The sequence below is a fragment of the Xenopus laevis genome, chromosome 1S (assembly GCF_017654675.1).
Source record: "Xenopus laevis strain J_2021 chromosome 1S, Xenopus_laevis_v10.1, whole genome shotgun sequence".
Classification (NCBI taxonomy): Eukaryota; Metazoa; Chordata; class Amphibia; order Anura; family Pipidae; genus Xenopus; species Xenopus laevis.
Genome location: NC_054372.1, coordinates 30244396 through 30260883, shown reverse-complemented (window position 1 = coordinate 30260883; position 16488 = coordinate 30244396). Strand labels below are relative to the sequence as shown.

Here is a 16488-nt window from a genome sequence, read left to right as displayed (position 1 = left end):
ACAAAATGCCAACATATTCGGCATTGTTGTACAATAAATAAGCATATACTGTACATTACATACAAAAACAATCAATACAATAACCAATACAAGTCACAGCCCTGGTTTCCTAAACAATCTTGTGCAGGGTGAGGCTCTGCTATCCCTATGGTTTTGATTATAAAGGTACACTCTGAATCTGATAAAGGGATTGTGATTACTAAAACCTTGCTAATCTTTTTACTGGGACAGTTCTGTACTTACCTTTGACACCTTTATCTTATGGCTCCTGAGCCCCATCCATGTACATGAACTGAATGTTAAAATCAAGTGAGGGAACGCGACATGAGTACTTTTATTTTCCATATGCCCAAAATCAGGTATTTTCATTATAAACCATGGATTAAAGGAAAGTCATACGAGGTAAAGTAGAAATCACGTCCTGATTCTGATATGTACCCCTGAGCCTTAAACCTGGGTTACGAAAATACAATCCATATTTGCTTAATAGATTATCTCCCAATACAAGCTTTTGATCTTTCAGGTTTGCATGACCTTACAGTTAACTTTATTGTGTTTATTCAAAGATTTAGTGGAGACAGGGCAGCTAATCCACTGAAGACCATAATCTGTTTGACCAATTTAATTACATTGTGTTTTTTTCTACAATATATGTAATTTTTAATTTACTTGTCAAGCTGGTGTTTGAAACTATTGGTTGGGTGTTTCCTTTTCATTTAAAAATATTATATAATATAGACCATGGCATTCTGGGTAAACAGAGGCCCAAACATCCCCCGTTGCTTAGTGGTTTATGTATGTGTATATATATATATATATATATATATATATATATATATATATATATATATATATATATATATATATATATATATATATATATATACATACATATATACATACATGTATATATATGTAAAGACATATATATTTAAAAGATATATTTATAAGATATTATATTATATTTATAAGAACCTTCCCCTCATTTAAAATGCTGATGTTTCCCTAAAGCCATCCTGTTTTCTTTTTATGGTCCACAATATTCCTTTAAAATAGTAATTAAAGGGTTATATAGCTGACTTTCATGGATCCTTCCACTTTCTTAAACCAAAGCCTATGATCCTTATTCCAGATTAAAAACAAAGGGGTATACAAAATAACGCACCTAATTATTTGATTTTTACTACATATATTTTGTGTTGAATTGTATATAAACCATAATGAACAAATAAAGACTTATGTGGAGCAAGCTAGTGACCACAGCAATGTCTCTGTAGGGCGACAAGCAAAAATGAACCACTATTGCTATAGTGAAACCTTAATTTTACATCCCCTGATTTTAAATTTTCCCTTATTTTACATAATTTTCTTTTTGTGATCCCGCCTATATGTTATGCATAATACATTCCCCTGATTGTACATTTCCCTAGAATTTACACCATTTTTTTTCTTGCACCAAACTAGATTGTAGGAAACAAGCTTGGGTTCCACTGTGTCTCAGTAATTCTAAATACAGTATGATGGATAACTGGAAAACTGAATTGTATACTTAGCTATACATGTTTGAAGACTGTAGGAGTCAGGGATTTCCCTTGAAAATATAAATAATAAAGAAATAGAAAAATTCCCAAAAGATTCTGCCTTCCAGTAGACTAATATAAAGTGGTGCTTTCTTGGAGCCTCTATAAATTTCACTTGGAACATGTGGGTGCTTTATAAATAATACAAATAAAATATGATACAGCATACAGGCTGACTAGACCTGTAAAAAGCTGGCCATAGATGTTGAGATTTTTAAAAGATCCGATCCTCATCGTGAGACCACGATTTTCTCGGAACGATCGTACGAATTGACCATCAACTAAAAAGACCAATTTGCAAGGAAAACAAAGGGGAGCTGCCTGCTTGGCCCTGCAAACATAGATACATTGCACTGGGACCGGCTGATCAATTTCCTGACAGATGTCGGCCGAAAAATCGTAAGATGTACGATCGTTCGTATCCCACTAACCGCACTATAATTTCGAAGGATTGGTCGGACTTCCCTAAAATCGGTCGTTTGGCAAGAAGAATCGTCGCGTATATGGGGAGCTTAAGTGAAGTACTAGAAAGGGGGAAACACTTGTGGTTAATAATATAACACACTAATCGGCTTATGCTATATAGACCAGGGATGTCAGGGCAGCCCACTGAGTGCTCTGATAATTTCATCCAGTACAATAGTGAATGCACTAGAACAGCAAGAGGTGAAGCCTAGAGGGTCTGGAAGCTTAAGGGGCCCTGTCTGTTCATACTTCTCTGTCTGTAGTCAAACATCCTTCTCAATTGTGCTTCTAACTAGCCTATCAGTCTATCATTCTAATAATTCCTTCTCACACCAAATGGAAAGGCAGAATTACTGGGGGTGCCAAGTTGTTAGTAATTTTAATTGCTTACTTCAGACCCAGGGTACTTTATTCTCAGCACAAGCCATACCCTTACTGGTGCCCAAGGATCATCTGCTCTTGTATAGGCACACTACAGAGATACAGGCACAGAATTTATTTACCATGCATGTGAACACCCAGGGCAGTATACAGGATAATGGGGCAGAAAAGTCAGTGGGATACTGGAGGTTTTAGTAAAACAGCTGTGGAGGTGATATAAATATTATAACTATCCAAAAATTATTATTTAGTGTACTAATGTGTTATTTGTATGTCCCTTTAACAGGGACAATGTCCAGTTGAGGCTCTTCTTTAATGCCCTCTTTGCCCTGCCATGAAATCCTTGTAGAAGAAATATTTGAGAGCTTGTCCTCCATATTTACAGGCACTGGAATTCATTTAAAGGTCACCAAGAGAATACAGCACATTTTGTTTAGTTCTGATGAGGGCAGCTAAATTCTGCACATGACAGCCAAGCTGAATCACTGCGTTCCCTCTGATTCTGTGTATCTGTGCCCCGGGGCTGACTGAGAAGGCCATCTCGTTTGTGGGTGTAAATCATTAAACTCAAATTGTTTGGAAAACTATATGATTTTTCATAATGTACCATGGCAAATATACAAATGCCTCATAGATCTGAAATCCAAACAGACCTATGGGAGTTATTTGAGCAAAGAAATAATTGATTCTCTATGGTTTATTTATAATGCTAAAAATTTAGGAGAGCACTGGATAGGAGTTTAAGGGCCAGTTATACTATAGAATGAAAATGTATTTATTTACAAGAGGTGCTCGTTTATAAACGCTAATGCAAAGTGAACAATTGTTCTGAAACTTGCATTTTTAATTGCGTTCCATATGGGGGTTTTCTGTGTGTTCCACCATATGCCATATGCAGTTAACAGCACCCATTTTTCTTTATGAAGACTATACCAATGGTAGCGAACTTAAATGGTGAATGCAGATGAAATGTTAACTCCTGCAATCCCACACATAAAGACACAGCGTGAGAACACAGTTGAAAAAGTCCACAAGGCACATTTACTAAAAGGTGAAGTGCCCGTCGCTAGCAAAAATTCGGCAGAAATCCAATCCGCAGGGACATCGACATTTACTAACAGGCGTAGAGGACAATTCACTAGTGAAAGAGTACAACGCTAACCACGCAAATTCTCGATCAGGCAAACGATCGTTACGCTGCAAATTCACTAAAGTGTGAAGTTTACATTACGTTACCCCTTTAGCCCAGAGTTTCCATTGCCAGGTTATACCAGGCAAACTAATAAGATGAAGCTACATCCTCCTTATGTCAGTGACATCATATCCTGTATGTTAAAATGCTGGAGTTTTTTATATGTTTATAGTGGGATTATGTTTAAAAGTTTTAACTGTTAAATATGTTTTTTTTAATAACATTTCTATTAATCATTTGAAAGTCATGACAATTTTTTTTAGGGTGGACTCATGTCTCGGACAATCGAGGATCACTTTTGTCTTTATTTTGCTTCCTTGGACATTTTTAATAAGAAGTGGCTACTTAAAGCAATTTCACCAACATCTCTAATAATGACATATCTATGACCTATATCTACCCGCCCTATTCAAATTGACCTAAGTGTCAATGTGTTAAAGGGCATGTAAAGGCAAAAAATAAAATCCCATTTTTACTTTCTTTAATGAAAAAGAAATCTATCTCCAATTTACTTTCATTAAAAAATGTGTACCGTTTTTATAAGAAACCTGACTGTATCCAGTGAAATTCCCCCTTCATTTACTGCTGTGGATAGGAATTGTCATATGGTCCCTAACTGCTGGGCAGGGAAACAATCATACTTATGAACAGCAGGGGGAGCCCCTGCCTTACTTCCCAGCCATGCAGAACTCAAGCAGCTTTGTTTATGACGATCCCTAAGCAGCCCAGACCACACTGAGCATGTGCACAGTCTTAGGGCTATTCCACACGGGGAGATAGCGACGCGTTTGCGGTCGCGGCGACAAAGCGCCGTGACAGTCGCCGCGACAGTTTTGTATGGGCGCCTATGTAAAAACGCCTGTGCTAACCACACGAGGCGATGCGCTTTTCAACAGTCGCCTGAAAATGCCTCGCCAGGCTTTTTCAGGCGACTGTTGAAAAGCGCATCGCCTCGTGTGGTTAGCACAGGCGTTTTTACATAGGCGCCCATACAAAACTGTCGCCTGCGCCGGTCGCGGCGACTGTCGCGGCGCTTTGTCGCCGCGACCGCAAACGCGTCGCTATCTCCCTGTGTGGACTAGCCCTTAGTCTTGCAAAGATGTTTAACAAGTTACAAGATGGGGACCCCATGTAGCCAACTTTGAAAGCATAAATTATTTGTTTGATTAGGCTTGTGGTGCAGTAAGTTCATGTTTATATTTAGTATACAAAATACAGCATTTCTAGCCTTATTCTATTTTAGATTTTACATGCCCTTTAAAGCAATTTCACCAACATCTCTAATAATGACATATCTATGACCTATAGCTACCCGCCCTATTCAAATTGACCTAAGTGTCAGTGTGTTTTGCTAGGCAGAAATGAACGCTAGCGTTCTGATGCCCTCATCAGAACTAAACAAAATGTGCTGTATTCTCTTGGTGACCTTTAAATGAATTCCAGTGCCTGTAAATATGGAGGACAAGCTCTCAAATATTTCTTCTACAAGGATTTCATGGCAGGGCAAAGAGGGCATTAAAGAAGAGCCTCAACTGGACATTGTCCCTGTTAAAGGGACATACAAATAACACATTAGTACACTAAATAATAATTTTTGGATAGTTATAATATTTATATCACCTCCACAGCTGTTTTACTAAAACCTCCAGTATCCCACTGACTTTTTCACATGCATGGTAAATAAATTCTGTGCCTGTATCTCTGTAGTGTGCCTATACAAGAGCAGATGATCCTTGGGCACCAGTAAGGGTATGGCTTGTGCTGAGAATAAAGTACCCTTTGCATTTTATTGAATTTGCGTATGCGCTGCGAATTAACGTCTGACTAATTGGCGCAAAGTGTGGGGGAGCCTTTCGCAGGAGAATATTCACTCTTTACTGAATTCCCCCCCATGTGTGAGAGGCCTTGATGAATTTTATGCAAGGGGCACAGACGCAAGGGCACCCATGAGTAACGAAGAGGTGAAGGTGTTGCTTTCATACTCAGCCTTTATAATGACATTGATGCAACGTGAGCCCTTTGCATGACAAAAGCCTTGCTTTCCACTGATAATGACTGCATCGTCGGCATTCTTTCAATACTGTATATAGGGATGAGTAGGAAGTGCAAAGCCGTCTGTCTTTCTTTTGTGCTGGTTTTTTTTCTCACATTATTCCCAGTGTAACGCATCGTTCACACATTCTTCTCCATGTCTCGAACCAGTTGTCCTTGTGCTAAAAGTAAAACAACCCCAAGCTGCACAATGCAAAGCCCTTCCTATGTTATTATTCTCAGTGCTACAGGCGAGCAGTTCTTACTGGGTAGAAGTTTAAGTTTAAGGGTAGAACTACACTAATGTTTTTCGGCGCGAAGCGACGTGCCGAGCAAAAACGCATGCATCAAATCTCATGCGACGAATATTAGGTAAGTAAATGCATTGACGGAGGGTGTCGCAACGTTGATCTGACGCGACACGACTGTAAGATGCAGATGCAGCGTCTGCATCCGCCAGTTGTGTCGCATCAGATCAACGATGCAACGTCACCGACATTTCTATCTTTTTACCTTATTTCTGTCGCATCCGATTTGACGCCGGCGTTTTGTCGCAGCGTGTCGGATCACGCCCAAAACGTTCGTGTAGTTCTACCCTTGGGTTAAGCTGCTCACGGATGGGTGCAAGTAGCAGAATATTCAGCCAGTCACACCAACAATTAGTCAGATATCAGGGCAATATGGCCTAACCATGATGTATTGGCCAGCTGAAATGGGGGAAAATTGAAAACTGTCATGGAATGCTAGTAGTTGCTTTTCATTAAGAACTATAAGGTGGCAGTAGAGCATTCCTGATGTATATACAGGTATGGGACCTGTATGCTTAGCTGAATGCTTGGGGACTTGGGTTTTCCAGGTAAGAATTATCACTTTAATTATTTGGAAAAAAGGGTTAGTTCAGTTTTACATTAACTTTTAGTATGCTACAGAATGCCCATTTCTAAGCAACTTCTTAATTGGTCTTTATTATTTATTGTTTTTTTTAATTATTTGATCACTGACCCCCCATCTAAAAACAAATGCTCTGTAAACCTACAAATGTATTGTTATTGCTACTTTTTTTTTTTTACTCCTCTTTCTATTCAGGCCTCTTCTATTCATATTCCAGTCTCTTATTCAAATTAGTGCATGGTTGCTAGGGTAAACTGGACCCTAGCAACCAGATTGCCGTCATTGCAAACTGGAGAGCTGCTGAATAAAAAGCGAAATAACTCAAAAACCACAATTAATAAAAAATGAAAACCAACTGCAAATGGTCTCAGAATATCACTCTCTACATCATACTAAAAGTTAATTTAAAGGTGAACCATCCCACAATTCAGAGCTTTGTAGATAACAGGTTTCCACTTCCAGATAACGGATCCTATACTGGTAATGAAAAATAGCTGTTTTTTAATAGCATTTTTGTACTTATCTACATTTTTATCCTTGGGACCCCATTGATAGTTGGGGCCAAGGCCAAATGCCCTCTTTGCCCTACCCTAAAACCAGCCCCAACCTATTAGAACTTATTGGGATATTAAAAGGTTTACTTTGAGCAAAATTATATAACTAATGTTACTGTGAGCAAGAGTATCCTGGATATGTTGGTAACATAATGGAGTGGTTTACCTTTAAGATAGCTTTTGGTATGTTATAAAATATTAATTCTAAGCAACTGTTCAATTGGCCTTCATTTTTCTTTTTTGTAGTTTTAGAATAATTTCCCTTCTTCTTCTGATTCTTCCCAGCTTTTAAATGGGGGTCACTGACCCCCATCTAAAAAAATACCCCAAAAAAGGTTTCTAAGGTTATACAGTGGGGATTCTGACACAATGCAATGCATTCCCCAGTGTTTACCTTTTCCTGTGTGGTGGGGCCTGTCCGGAGGGGCTGCATCTTCGCCAGCATGGAGAGTGCAATTGTGATTTCGCACTAGAAAAGCTGATTTTTTTGTTTAAAAAATGGAAATTCAGCTCTTAAGGTACTAGGAGCGGCTTTTTGCCTCCCCTGGTAACATGCTTGGTGCTGCTGCCTGAGGCAAATTTTTCAATTCATCTTATTGGTGTAGCACCCCTAAGGGCAGAGACACACTGTCAGATTTGGTCGCCCGGCAACAAACCTCCTCTTCCTCGGGGCGACTAATCTCCCCGAACTGCCTTCCCACTAGCTAGAATGTAAATCGCCGGTGGGAAGGCTCTCGGAGCGATTCGTTTTCCGAAGTTTCTTCATGAGGCAACTTCTGGCGTCTCCGGAAAATGAATCGCTCTGAGTGCCACCCTGCTGGTAATTTTCATTCTAGCTGGCGGGAAGGCAGGGGAGGCAGTTCGGGGAGATTAGTCTCAGGCCAACAAACCCCCCAAATCTGAGTGTGTGTCTCTATCCTAAGGCTACAACTGTATGATTATTGCTACTTTTTTTTTTACTCATCTTTCTATTCAGGTTCTCATCTATTCATATTCCAGTCTGTTATTCAGACCAATTCATAGTCGTTAGGGCAATTTGGACCATAACAATGAGGTTGCTGAAATTGCAAACTGGAGAGCTACTAAATAAAAAGCTAAATAACTAAAAAAAAACACAAATAAAAAAAATTAAAACAATTTGCTAATGGTCTCAGAACATCACTCTCTACCTAGATCATGCTAAAAGCTAATTTAAAGGTGAACAGCCTCTATAATGATAGGCCCAAGTACCCAAGCTGGGTTGTTTTCCCATGGAACTAATATTATGTTTAAACCAACAACAAAAGTCAGGGTCGGACTGGGGGGCCCACAGGGGCTACTGGCCCCGGGCCCCCCCTGCTGCTCCTGTGCTGGGTATGTGCATGCGCATGATTTTACCGCGACCCCCGACGAAGAGGGGTCGCACCACTGAGAAGCGGATCTGGGCCAGCGGGGCCCACAAGAGCCTAGGGCTCACCGGGTTTTTTCCTGGTGTCCCGTCTGCCCAGTCCGACACTGACAAAAGTGCAAATACATGTTGTGGCCAGTGGCTGTGTAACACCCATTCAGCTGGTTATTAGCACTCAGTGGATTAATGCTTGTTGACTCATTGTTAATGTGGGCAAACACCTGTAAGGAAAATCTGATCACATCAGGTCCCTGTTTATTGGTCAGGATTGGCCATTTGTGTGTTTGTGATTTAGTAAGTGATACCGGGGCTCAAAGAAGCAGGGATTGATTCCTATGGCAGCTCATCCCTTATTTCTACTCTCTATCAATCTCTACGAAAACTGGGGCCCAAATTTTACTATGCACGTGATACTAAGGGGCAGAATTATCAAGGGTCGAATTTCGAAGTAATGGGAGCTTTTTTGGACTCCCATAACCTCGAAATCTGAATAAAAAAAGACCAACTGAAATTTATTTTAAAAAATCAAGATTTTTTTTGCGGGTGAATAGGCTGTATTTGATCGTTCGAAGTATTTTTTAAAAAAAAAAAACTTAGATTTTTCAAAGTCCACCAATTGACTCCAAATAGGTTCTAGGAGGTCCCCCATAGGCTAAAACAGCAATTCGGCAGGTTTTAGATGGTCGAATGGGCGAAGTTTAATTTTTAAAGAGACAGTACATGATTAATTTCGATTTTCGAATGTTTTTCAAATTTGAATCGAATTTGGACTATTGCCTGGTCGAAGTACACAAAAATAGCTCGAAATTCTAATTTTTTTACTTCGAACCTTTATAAATCTGCCCCTTAGGGTAGAGCTCCACGAGCGTTTTTCCTTGGATCGACACCTGCCGACACAAGTCGGATGGAGTCGTGTGCGTCAAGATATAATTGGACTGAATGAAAAGTCGGAGGTAACAACTACATTACATCCGACGCGACTCGACTGTCGGATGTTGATGCAGAAAGCAGCGTCTTCATCCAACAGTCGTGTCGCATGCAATGTAGTTGTTACCTCCGACTTTTCATTCAGTCCAATTATATCTTCACGTGTGCGACTCCATCCGACTTGTCGCCGGCGTTTTGTCGGCGGGCGTGTCGATCCGACGAAAAACGCTCGTGGAGCTCTACTCTTGGGGCTGGACTCCACAAGCGTTTTTAATTGGATCAACGCACGCGACAAATCGGATGCGTGGGTTGGAGGGGCACATTGATCCAGATTCCTTGTGTGTTGCCCCCTGACTTCAAACACCCCCAATGGTGGCTGCAAGAAGAGAAAACAAGGTACACAATGGGGAAGTCACACATCATTATATTATATAGGGGTTGTTCCCCTTTAAATTAGCTTCTAGTATGATGTAGAGACTGGTAGTCTTAGACCATTAGCAAATGATTTTCCTTTTTTTATTTGTTTTTTTTTAGTTATTTAGATTTTTATTCAGTAGCTCTTGAGTTTGCACGTTCAGCAACCTCGTTGCTAGGGTCCAAATTACCCTAGCAACCATGCATTGGTTTGAATAAGAGACTGGAATATGAGAGGGTTGTGGCTGGGATGTAGGCTGAAGTGACTACTAAAATGATCTAACAATACATTTTGGTTTGGCTTTTCATCAATATTACTATACCCAGGGTTCCCCCTGCTACATTGTATTAAGGGTCACAACCAGAGAACAAAAGAGGGATACACTGCTCCCAATCACATACATAAATAACTTGTTGGATATTCTTAATCAATGTATAATGAAAAGTTGCTTGGAATTACTCTGCTGGGAAAATGTCCTCTCATTCTCGTCCCTGAATTTAACTATTAGGGGCAGATTTATCAAGGGTCGTATTTCAAATTTCAAAAACGTTGAAATTTGATTTCAAAAAGACCAACCGAAATTTATTTTAAAAAAAATCGAAGTTTTTTTTTGCAGGTGCATAGTCCGTATTTGTTAGAATCCGTCCGAATTTGAATCATACAAATCGAAGTAATAGTGCATTCAAATCGTATGAATCGAAGTATTTTCCCAAAAAAAACTTTGATTTTTCAAAGTCCATCAAATGACTCCAAATAGGTTCTAGGAGGTCCCCCCATAGGCTAAAACCGCAATTTGGCAGGTTTTAGATGGTCGAAGTCTAATTTTTAAAGACAGTACATGATAAATGTCGAAATTCTAATTTTCAACGTTTTTTCAAATTCAAATTGAATTTGGACTATTCCCTAGTTGAAATTCGAATTCAAAAAGACCAACTGAAATGAAGTCAACTTCTTTTTGGCCGAATAGGTCCGTTTTTGATCTAATAGGTCTGTATTTGAATTTGAATCGTACAAATGGAAGTAATAGCGCATTTGATCGAATTCAAATCAAAGTTTTTCCCCAAAAAAACTCACCAATTTACTCCAGATTCTAGGAGGTCCCCCATAGGCTAAAACAGCAATTTGGTGGGTTTTAGATGGTGGTCACATTTTTAAAGAGACAGTACTGATTGAATTTGAACTTTTCCCAAGTGGAAGTACACAAAAATAGTTCGAAATTAGAATTTTTGGAATTCGAAAATTCACCCCGACCATTGATAAATCTGCCCTTTTGTGTTCACTGTTTGTGGCTCTTGAAACGATGTAGCAGAAAACAGTTTACTCCAGGGGGCAGATTTATCAAGGGTCGAATTTCGAGGGTTAAAAAAACATCGAATTCGACCCTCGAAGTAAAATCTTCGAATTCGAATACCGAATTCGAATGATTTTAGTGCATAAAACGATAAATTTATGGATATAATTGTTCTAATTGAACGATTTTAAGCGATCGATCTAATGATTTTTATTCGATCATAAAAAGAGCCCCCATACCTATCTACAATGCCCCCATAGGCTAACAATCAATTCGGTAGCTTTTATTTGGGAAAATATTGAGTCGAAGGATTTTTTTAAAGAGACAGTACTTCGATTATCGAATGGTCGAACAATTTTTACTTCGAATCATTCGATTCGATCTAATTCAATCGAATTTGACCAATTCGATGGTCGAAGTACCCAAAAAATTACTTCGGAATTCGAATATTTTTGGATTCAAACTATTTACTCGAGCTTAGTAAATCTGCCCCAGGTGTGTTGGATTCTGCTACAATGTTTTAGGAGTCAGGCGAAGGGTGGAGACCCCCTGCAAAAGAAGTGACGAGGGGGTAATTTATCAAAAAGCTAAGCACTGATTGGTTGCTATAGGTAACATGCCCATGGGCAAATTTGCCCAGTGTTGATAAATGAGCCAGTTGGGGTCATTTATCAACACTGGGCAAATTTGCCCATGGGCATTTACTCATGCCAAGTTGGCAACCAATCAGATTGCTGAATTCATTGTTCTAGTTGCAGCTGGTTTCAAAAAGCTAAGCACTGATAGGTTGCTATAGGTAACTGCCCATGGCCAAATTTGCCCAGTGTTGATAAATGAGCCAGTGAGCGCAGAAAAACTCTATCTACTCACTGGCTGGTGCAAGCGCTCAGGCTCTGAACTGTGTAAGACGCGATACCTGTGTGAGCCTGTAGGTGGCGCTGGCAGCTGATGAGTAGCAGGATTCCCCGGGCCCCAGAGAAGAGATGGGAGAAGGGTGGGAGTTGTGGGCAGGCCTAGCGGTGGGAGAGGGAAGGATCTATTACACCGGGGGAGTGAGAGGCGACAGGGAGCTGTATCGCACTGAATCGCTCGCTGAGCTGCAGTCTGCTGAGAACTGTATGTGGAGCCCCGGCTATTGGTTGTGTGCTCAGAGCGGAGGGAAGTGAGCGGAGGATACCATGGCACCGTCCTGCCCGGGGGACACTACTTGGATATTAGCTGCTTGCTAAGCGCTGGATTGTTTCCTGGGATACTTGGCGATGGTCGGTCCCTGTGTGCGCGGATCATTGGCTCCATCCATTCCCGGGAGAGGCATCTAAACCCAATTCGCTAGTTTTGCCTCCGCTCTGGATTCTCCTATGTGCAACGAGAAGCTGGATAGAATGATCATCACACGTAAGCACTACTTCTAGTCCGTTCACTCCTGCGCTTGCTGCCCCGGCTGCTACCTGGGTGCTAATTTATCCTAATGAGTCCCGGCTCGTATCCCTCCCCTTCTCATGGGCCGCCGGACTGTGAGGTCCCTGGCGTAGGAATAAGGCACGTGTAGTATCTGCCAGTACTAAGAGTTCCCTGGGTCAGTCCTCGCTGGGATTGTCTGATGGCTCTGTGCGCCGGGGTTGGAGCAAATCCCTCCAGTGGACTCTCGTATGGGAAACCCTGTGTGCTGTGTCCTCCTCTTAATACTTATTTTCAGTGTTCCACAGGACCTCACCCCAATAGCAGCTTGAACAGATATGGGATCAATTATCCGGAAACTCATTATCCAGAAAGCTCTGAATTATGGAAAGGCCATCTCCCATAGACTCCATTTTATCCAAATGATCCCAATTTTTAAAAATGATTTCCTTATTCTCTGTAATAATAAAACAGTAGCTTGTACTTGATCCCAACTAAGATATAATTAATCCTTATTGGAAGCAAAACCAGCCTATTCGGTATATTTAATGTTTACATGATTTTCTAGTAGACTTAAGGCATGAAGAACCAAATTACAGAAAGATCAGTTATCCAGTAAACCGCAGGTCCTGAGCATTCTGGATCCCATACGTACTTGTCCTTCCCGTACTGCCTTTTACATTTCCAGTGCTTCACATCACAGCCCCAATATTAGGGATCTTACAGATGAGCGTTTTTAGCTGTGCTCCCCTACGTTCCGGTTTCATGCGTTCAGCCGCAGGGGAGCGCAGAAGTAGACGCATTGAATTCTTTCTGTACTCACACAGACGCATGTAAGCGCTGAACGCAGGTTGGGACGCAGCATGTTGCATTTTTCCTGTGTGAGTACAGCCCCATTAAAAAGAATTCAGTGCCTCTACTCCTGCGCTCCCCTGAGGCTGAACGCATGAAACCAGAACGCAGCTAAAATCGCTCGTCAGTAAGAGCCCTTAGGTTATACCTTTCTGCCTCTAATGCTCTTAACCCTTCCACCACACTTATCCCCCAATACTTCACTATACTTCTTTCAGCTAGGCCATAACTACTTCATTTATACCTCCTTTTCGTTATTTAATGCTCCTTCTGGATTGGATTCCCTCCATAGTCTTCTATTCTGCTTGGATACCCCCACCCCCCGAAAAAGTACAACTTCCCTCAAGCTGTACTTCTAGAAACTCTCTCCCTTACCTGCTTGACTCATTGCAGTCACATTCTGTGTATATCAGCGCAGCCGCACACGTCTCATTCATTGCTAATACAGATGTGGAGGCTGTTTACTTAACTGTAAGGTGGATTCATTATATCAGATAAAGTACTAAATAAGTGTAAGTGCTGCATTTGTAACATTGCCTTGTGTTGCCTGCAAGTTAAGGACCCGCGCCAGTTACAGGTGTTCTATAAGTGACAGATGTTGATGATTTTTGGGATAAGGAGCAGTTTTGTTCTGGAATTGCGACTGGAAAGTATTTCTATATTTTACAGACTTCCGCTAGGCGCCTTGGAATGTGTATGTACAGTTTTCCAGAATGCATAAAATGCAGTTTTATTGGCAGTCAGGGGTGATTTACGAGGCAGCCGGGGATTTGATGGCAGTGACCGTGGAAAATGTTGGCTATTTGAAGTTCTTCATAATTACTCTGATGACTTTTTAAGAAAACAAACGACCCCTCCTGTGTTGCGGTGCCCACAATGACAGAAGTGGGGGCTTTTGATCCCTCCATTAAAGCAACACCTCCTGCTGGCAGTAAAAATCCCTTATATAACTTGCACAAACAGAAAACAAATTCACCCCCGTGTTGTCCGACTGCTTTGCCTATTTACTGCCCTCTCCAAGCCAAACATATGGGTGTGCTGCTGCTGAAATATTCAAGGCAGGCGCACTGTTTGCTTGTGCTAATGCATTTGAATGGATTAGCTGGGAAATTCATTATCAAGTTCCTGTGCTAGGAGTTGTACTATGTGAGTTTGTTTTTTTTTTTAATTTTCTTCAACACTTTGAGCCTGGTTGGTGGGTGAGCTCCTGTTATACACATGTATTTATTAATAGGGTATTCTGCCATGGGTCGGTAAATGGTATCTATTTATTGTCCTGTCTTTTCATATCCCTCCCATTTAGACTGTAAGCCCTATGGGGCAGGGTCCTCTAGCCTTTTTGTTTATTTCCCTGACACTGAGCACTTCATATGAATTGTAAATATATTTTATATTTATTTGAATTGTATTTCTAATAATGCACCTATTGTAACTTTTTACTTCTATGACCCCTTGTTTGTCACTACTGATTAGTACAGTGCTTTGCCCTCCAGGAGCACTATACAAATAAAAATATACATACATATCCATGGCGTATTGTAACTGCTTAGGAATTTGTTTGGAATTGTTGCGTGACCGTTGTATTTATTTGCAATTAGCCCTTGAAGGGAAAGCCTTGGCCTTGTAAGAAGAGCCTCTTCTTCTTATCTTCAAACATCTATTTATTGTCCTTGGGCACCCAAAAATAGAATGTGCCTTACAGCAGGCAGGTGGCAGCTTTGCAGCATGGGAACTATTGTGAAACTGAAGGTTAGTGGCAGGTCAGGAGATGGGGAAGTCCGATCATTCGAGGATACAAATGATCTTATCTTTGCGTCTATGGCCAGCTTCAGATCCAATATATCTTATAGGGGGGCTCCTTTTGCCGGATTAGAGCTCACTCTATTAAAATCACCAGACTTCATGTCTCTCTACATGCAGAACTTGTGCAAAAGGCAGTTATTTTGTTTGTGCTGGAATCCGTTATTTGAATGAGCTCTAATTCATCTGCTGGGAAAGGAGCCCCCCCCCATAAGATATATTGGATCTAACTGTCAATGATTATCTGACACCCAACTGCTGCATGAAGACAGAATGAAGAGAAACAGATGCTGAGAGAGAGGGATAGTGAACATAAACTTGATTATTTCAGAAATGATGCAGAATATTTAATTGATTGTATTTACAAAGTTTCTTATTTCAGTATGATGAACCTTATATTAAAGCAGGTTGGTCACCTTTAAATAAAGTTTTAGTATTTATGGGCTGACCAATTCTAAGCAACTTTTCAATCGGCTTTCATTATTTATATTTTATAGTTTTTAAAATAATTGGCCTTCTTCTTTGGACTCTTTCCAGCTTTCTAAAAACCAATTCTTTATAAAACTACAAATGTATTGTTATTGCTACTTTTTATTGCTAGTCTTTCTATTCAGGACCCTCCTATTCATATTCCAGTCTCTTATTGAAATCATTGCACTGTTGCAAGGGTAATTTTGACCCTAGCAACCAGATTGGTGAAATAGCAAACTGGAGAGCTGCTGAATAAGAAGCTAAATAACTCAAAAACCATAAATAAGAATTGAAAACCAATTGCAAATTGTCTCAGAATATCACTGTACTCTACTACATCATACTAAAAGTTAACTCAAAGGTGAACAACCTCTTCAAATTTTCATTTTTGAGATGGTTTCCCTTTAAGGAAGAACGGTATTGGTGTGGAATCCATGCTTGCAGGAGTTTATAGTCACACAATAGGGAACCATTGGGGTGACAATCTCCCCGAACTGCCTTTCCCCCTGCCCTCCGCCGGCTAAAATTAAAATCGCCTGCGTCAATTCACACGCGGCGATTCGTTTTCCGAAGTTTCATCGTGAGGCAACTGCATTGCTGCAGTCGATTTTAATTTTAGCTGGAGATTGTCGCCCCGAAGAAGAAGAGATTTGTCGTTGGGGTGACTAATCTCCCCGAATCTGCTCGTGTGGCCTGACCTTAAAGGGATACTGTCATGGGAAAAAATTTTTTTCAAAATGAATCAGTTAATAGTGCTGCTCCAGCAGAATTCTGCACTGAAATCCATTTCTCAAAAGAGCAAACAGATTTTTTTATATTCAATTTTGAAATCTGACATGGGGCTAGACATATT

The 16488-nt window shown here is 40.5% G+C and overlaps 1 protein-coding gene across 4 annotated transcripts in view; it reads left to right on the top strand.

Moving 5' to 3' along the window:
• LOC108706599 (rho GTPase-activating protein 7) overlaps positions 1-16488 on the top strand; it is a 211423-nt gene that overhangs the window by 148683 nt on the left and 46252 nt on the right. The window contains exon 1 of one of the 4 annotated variants that reach the window (XM_018243156.2): positions 12100-12509. The exons of the other annotated variants lie outside the window; for them this stretch is intronic. Within the exon in view, the coding sequence (XP_018098645.1) occupies positions 12473-12509 (37 nt within the window). The 5' untranslated portion in view covers positions 12100-12472. Of the gene's footprint in view, positions 1-12099; positions 12510-16488 lie in introns of those variants that run through there. 4 annotated transcript variants of the gene reach the window in all.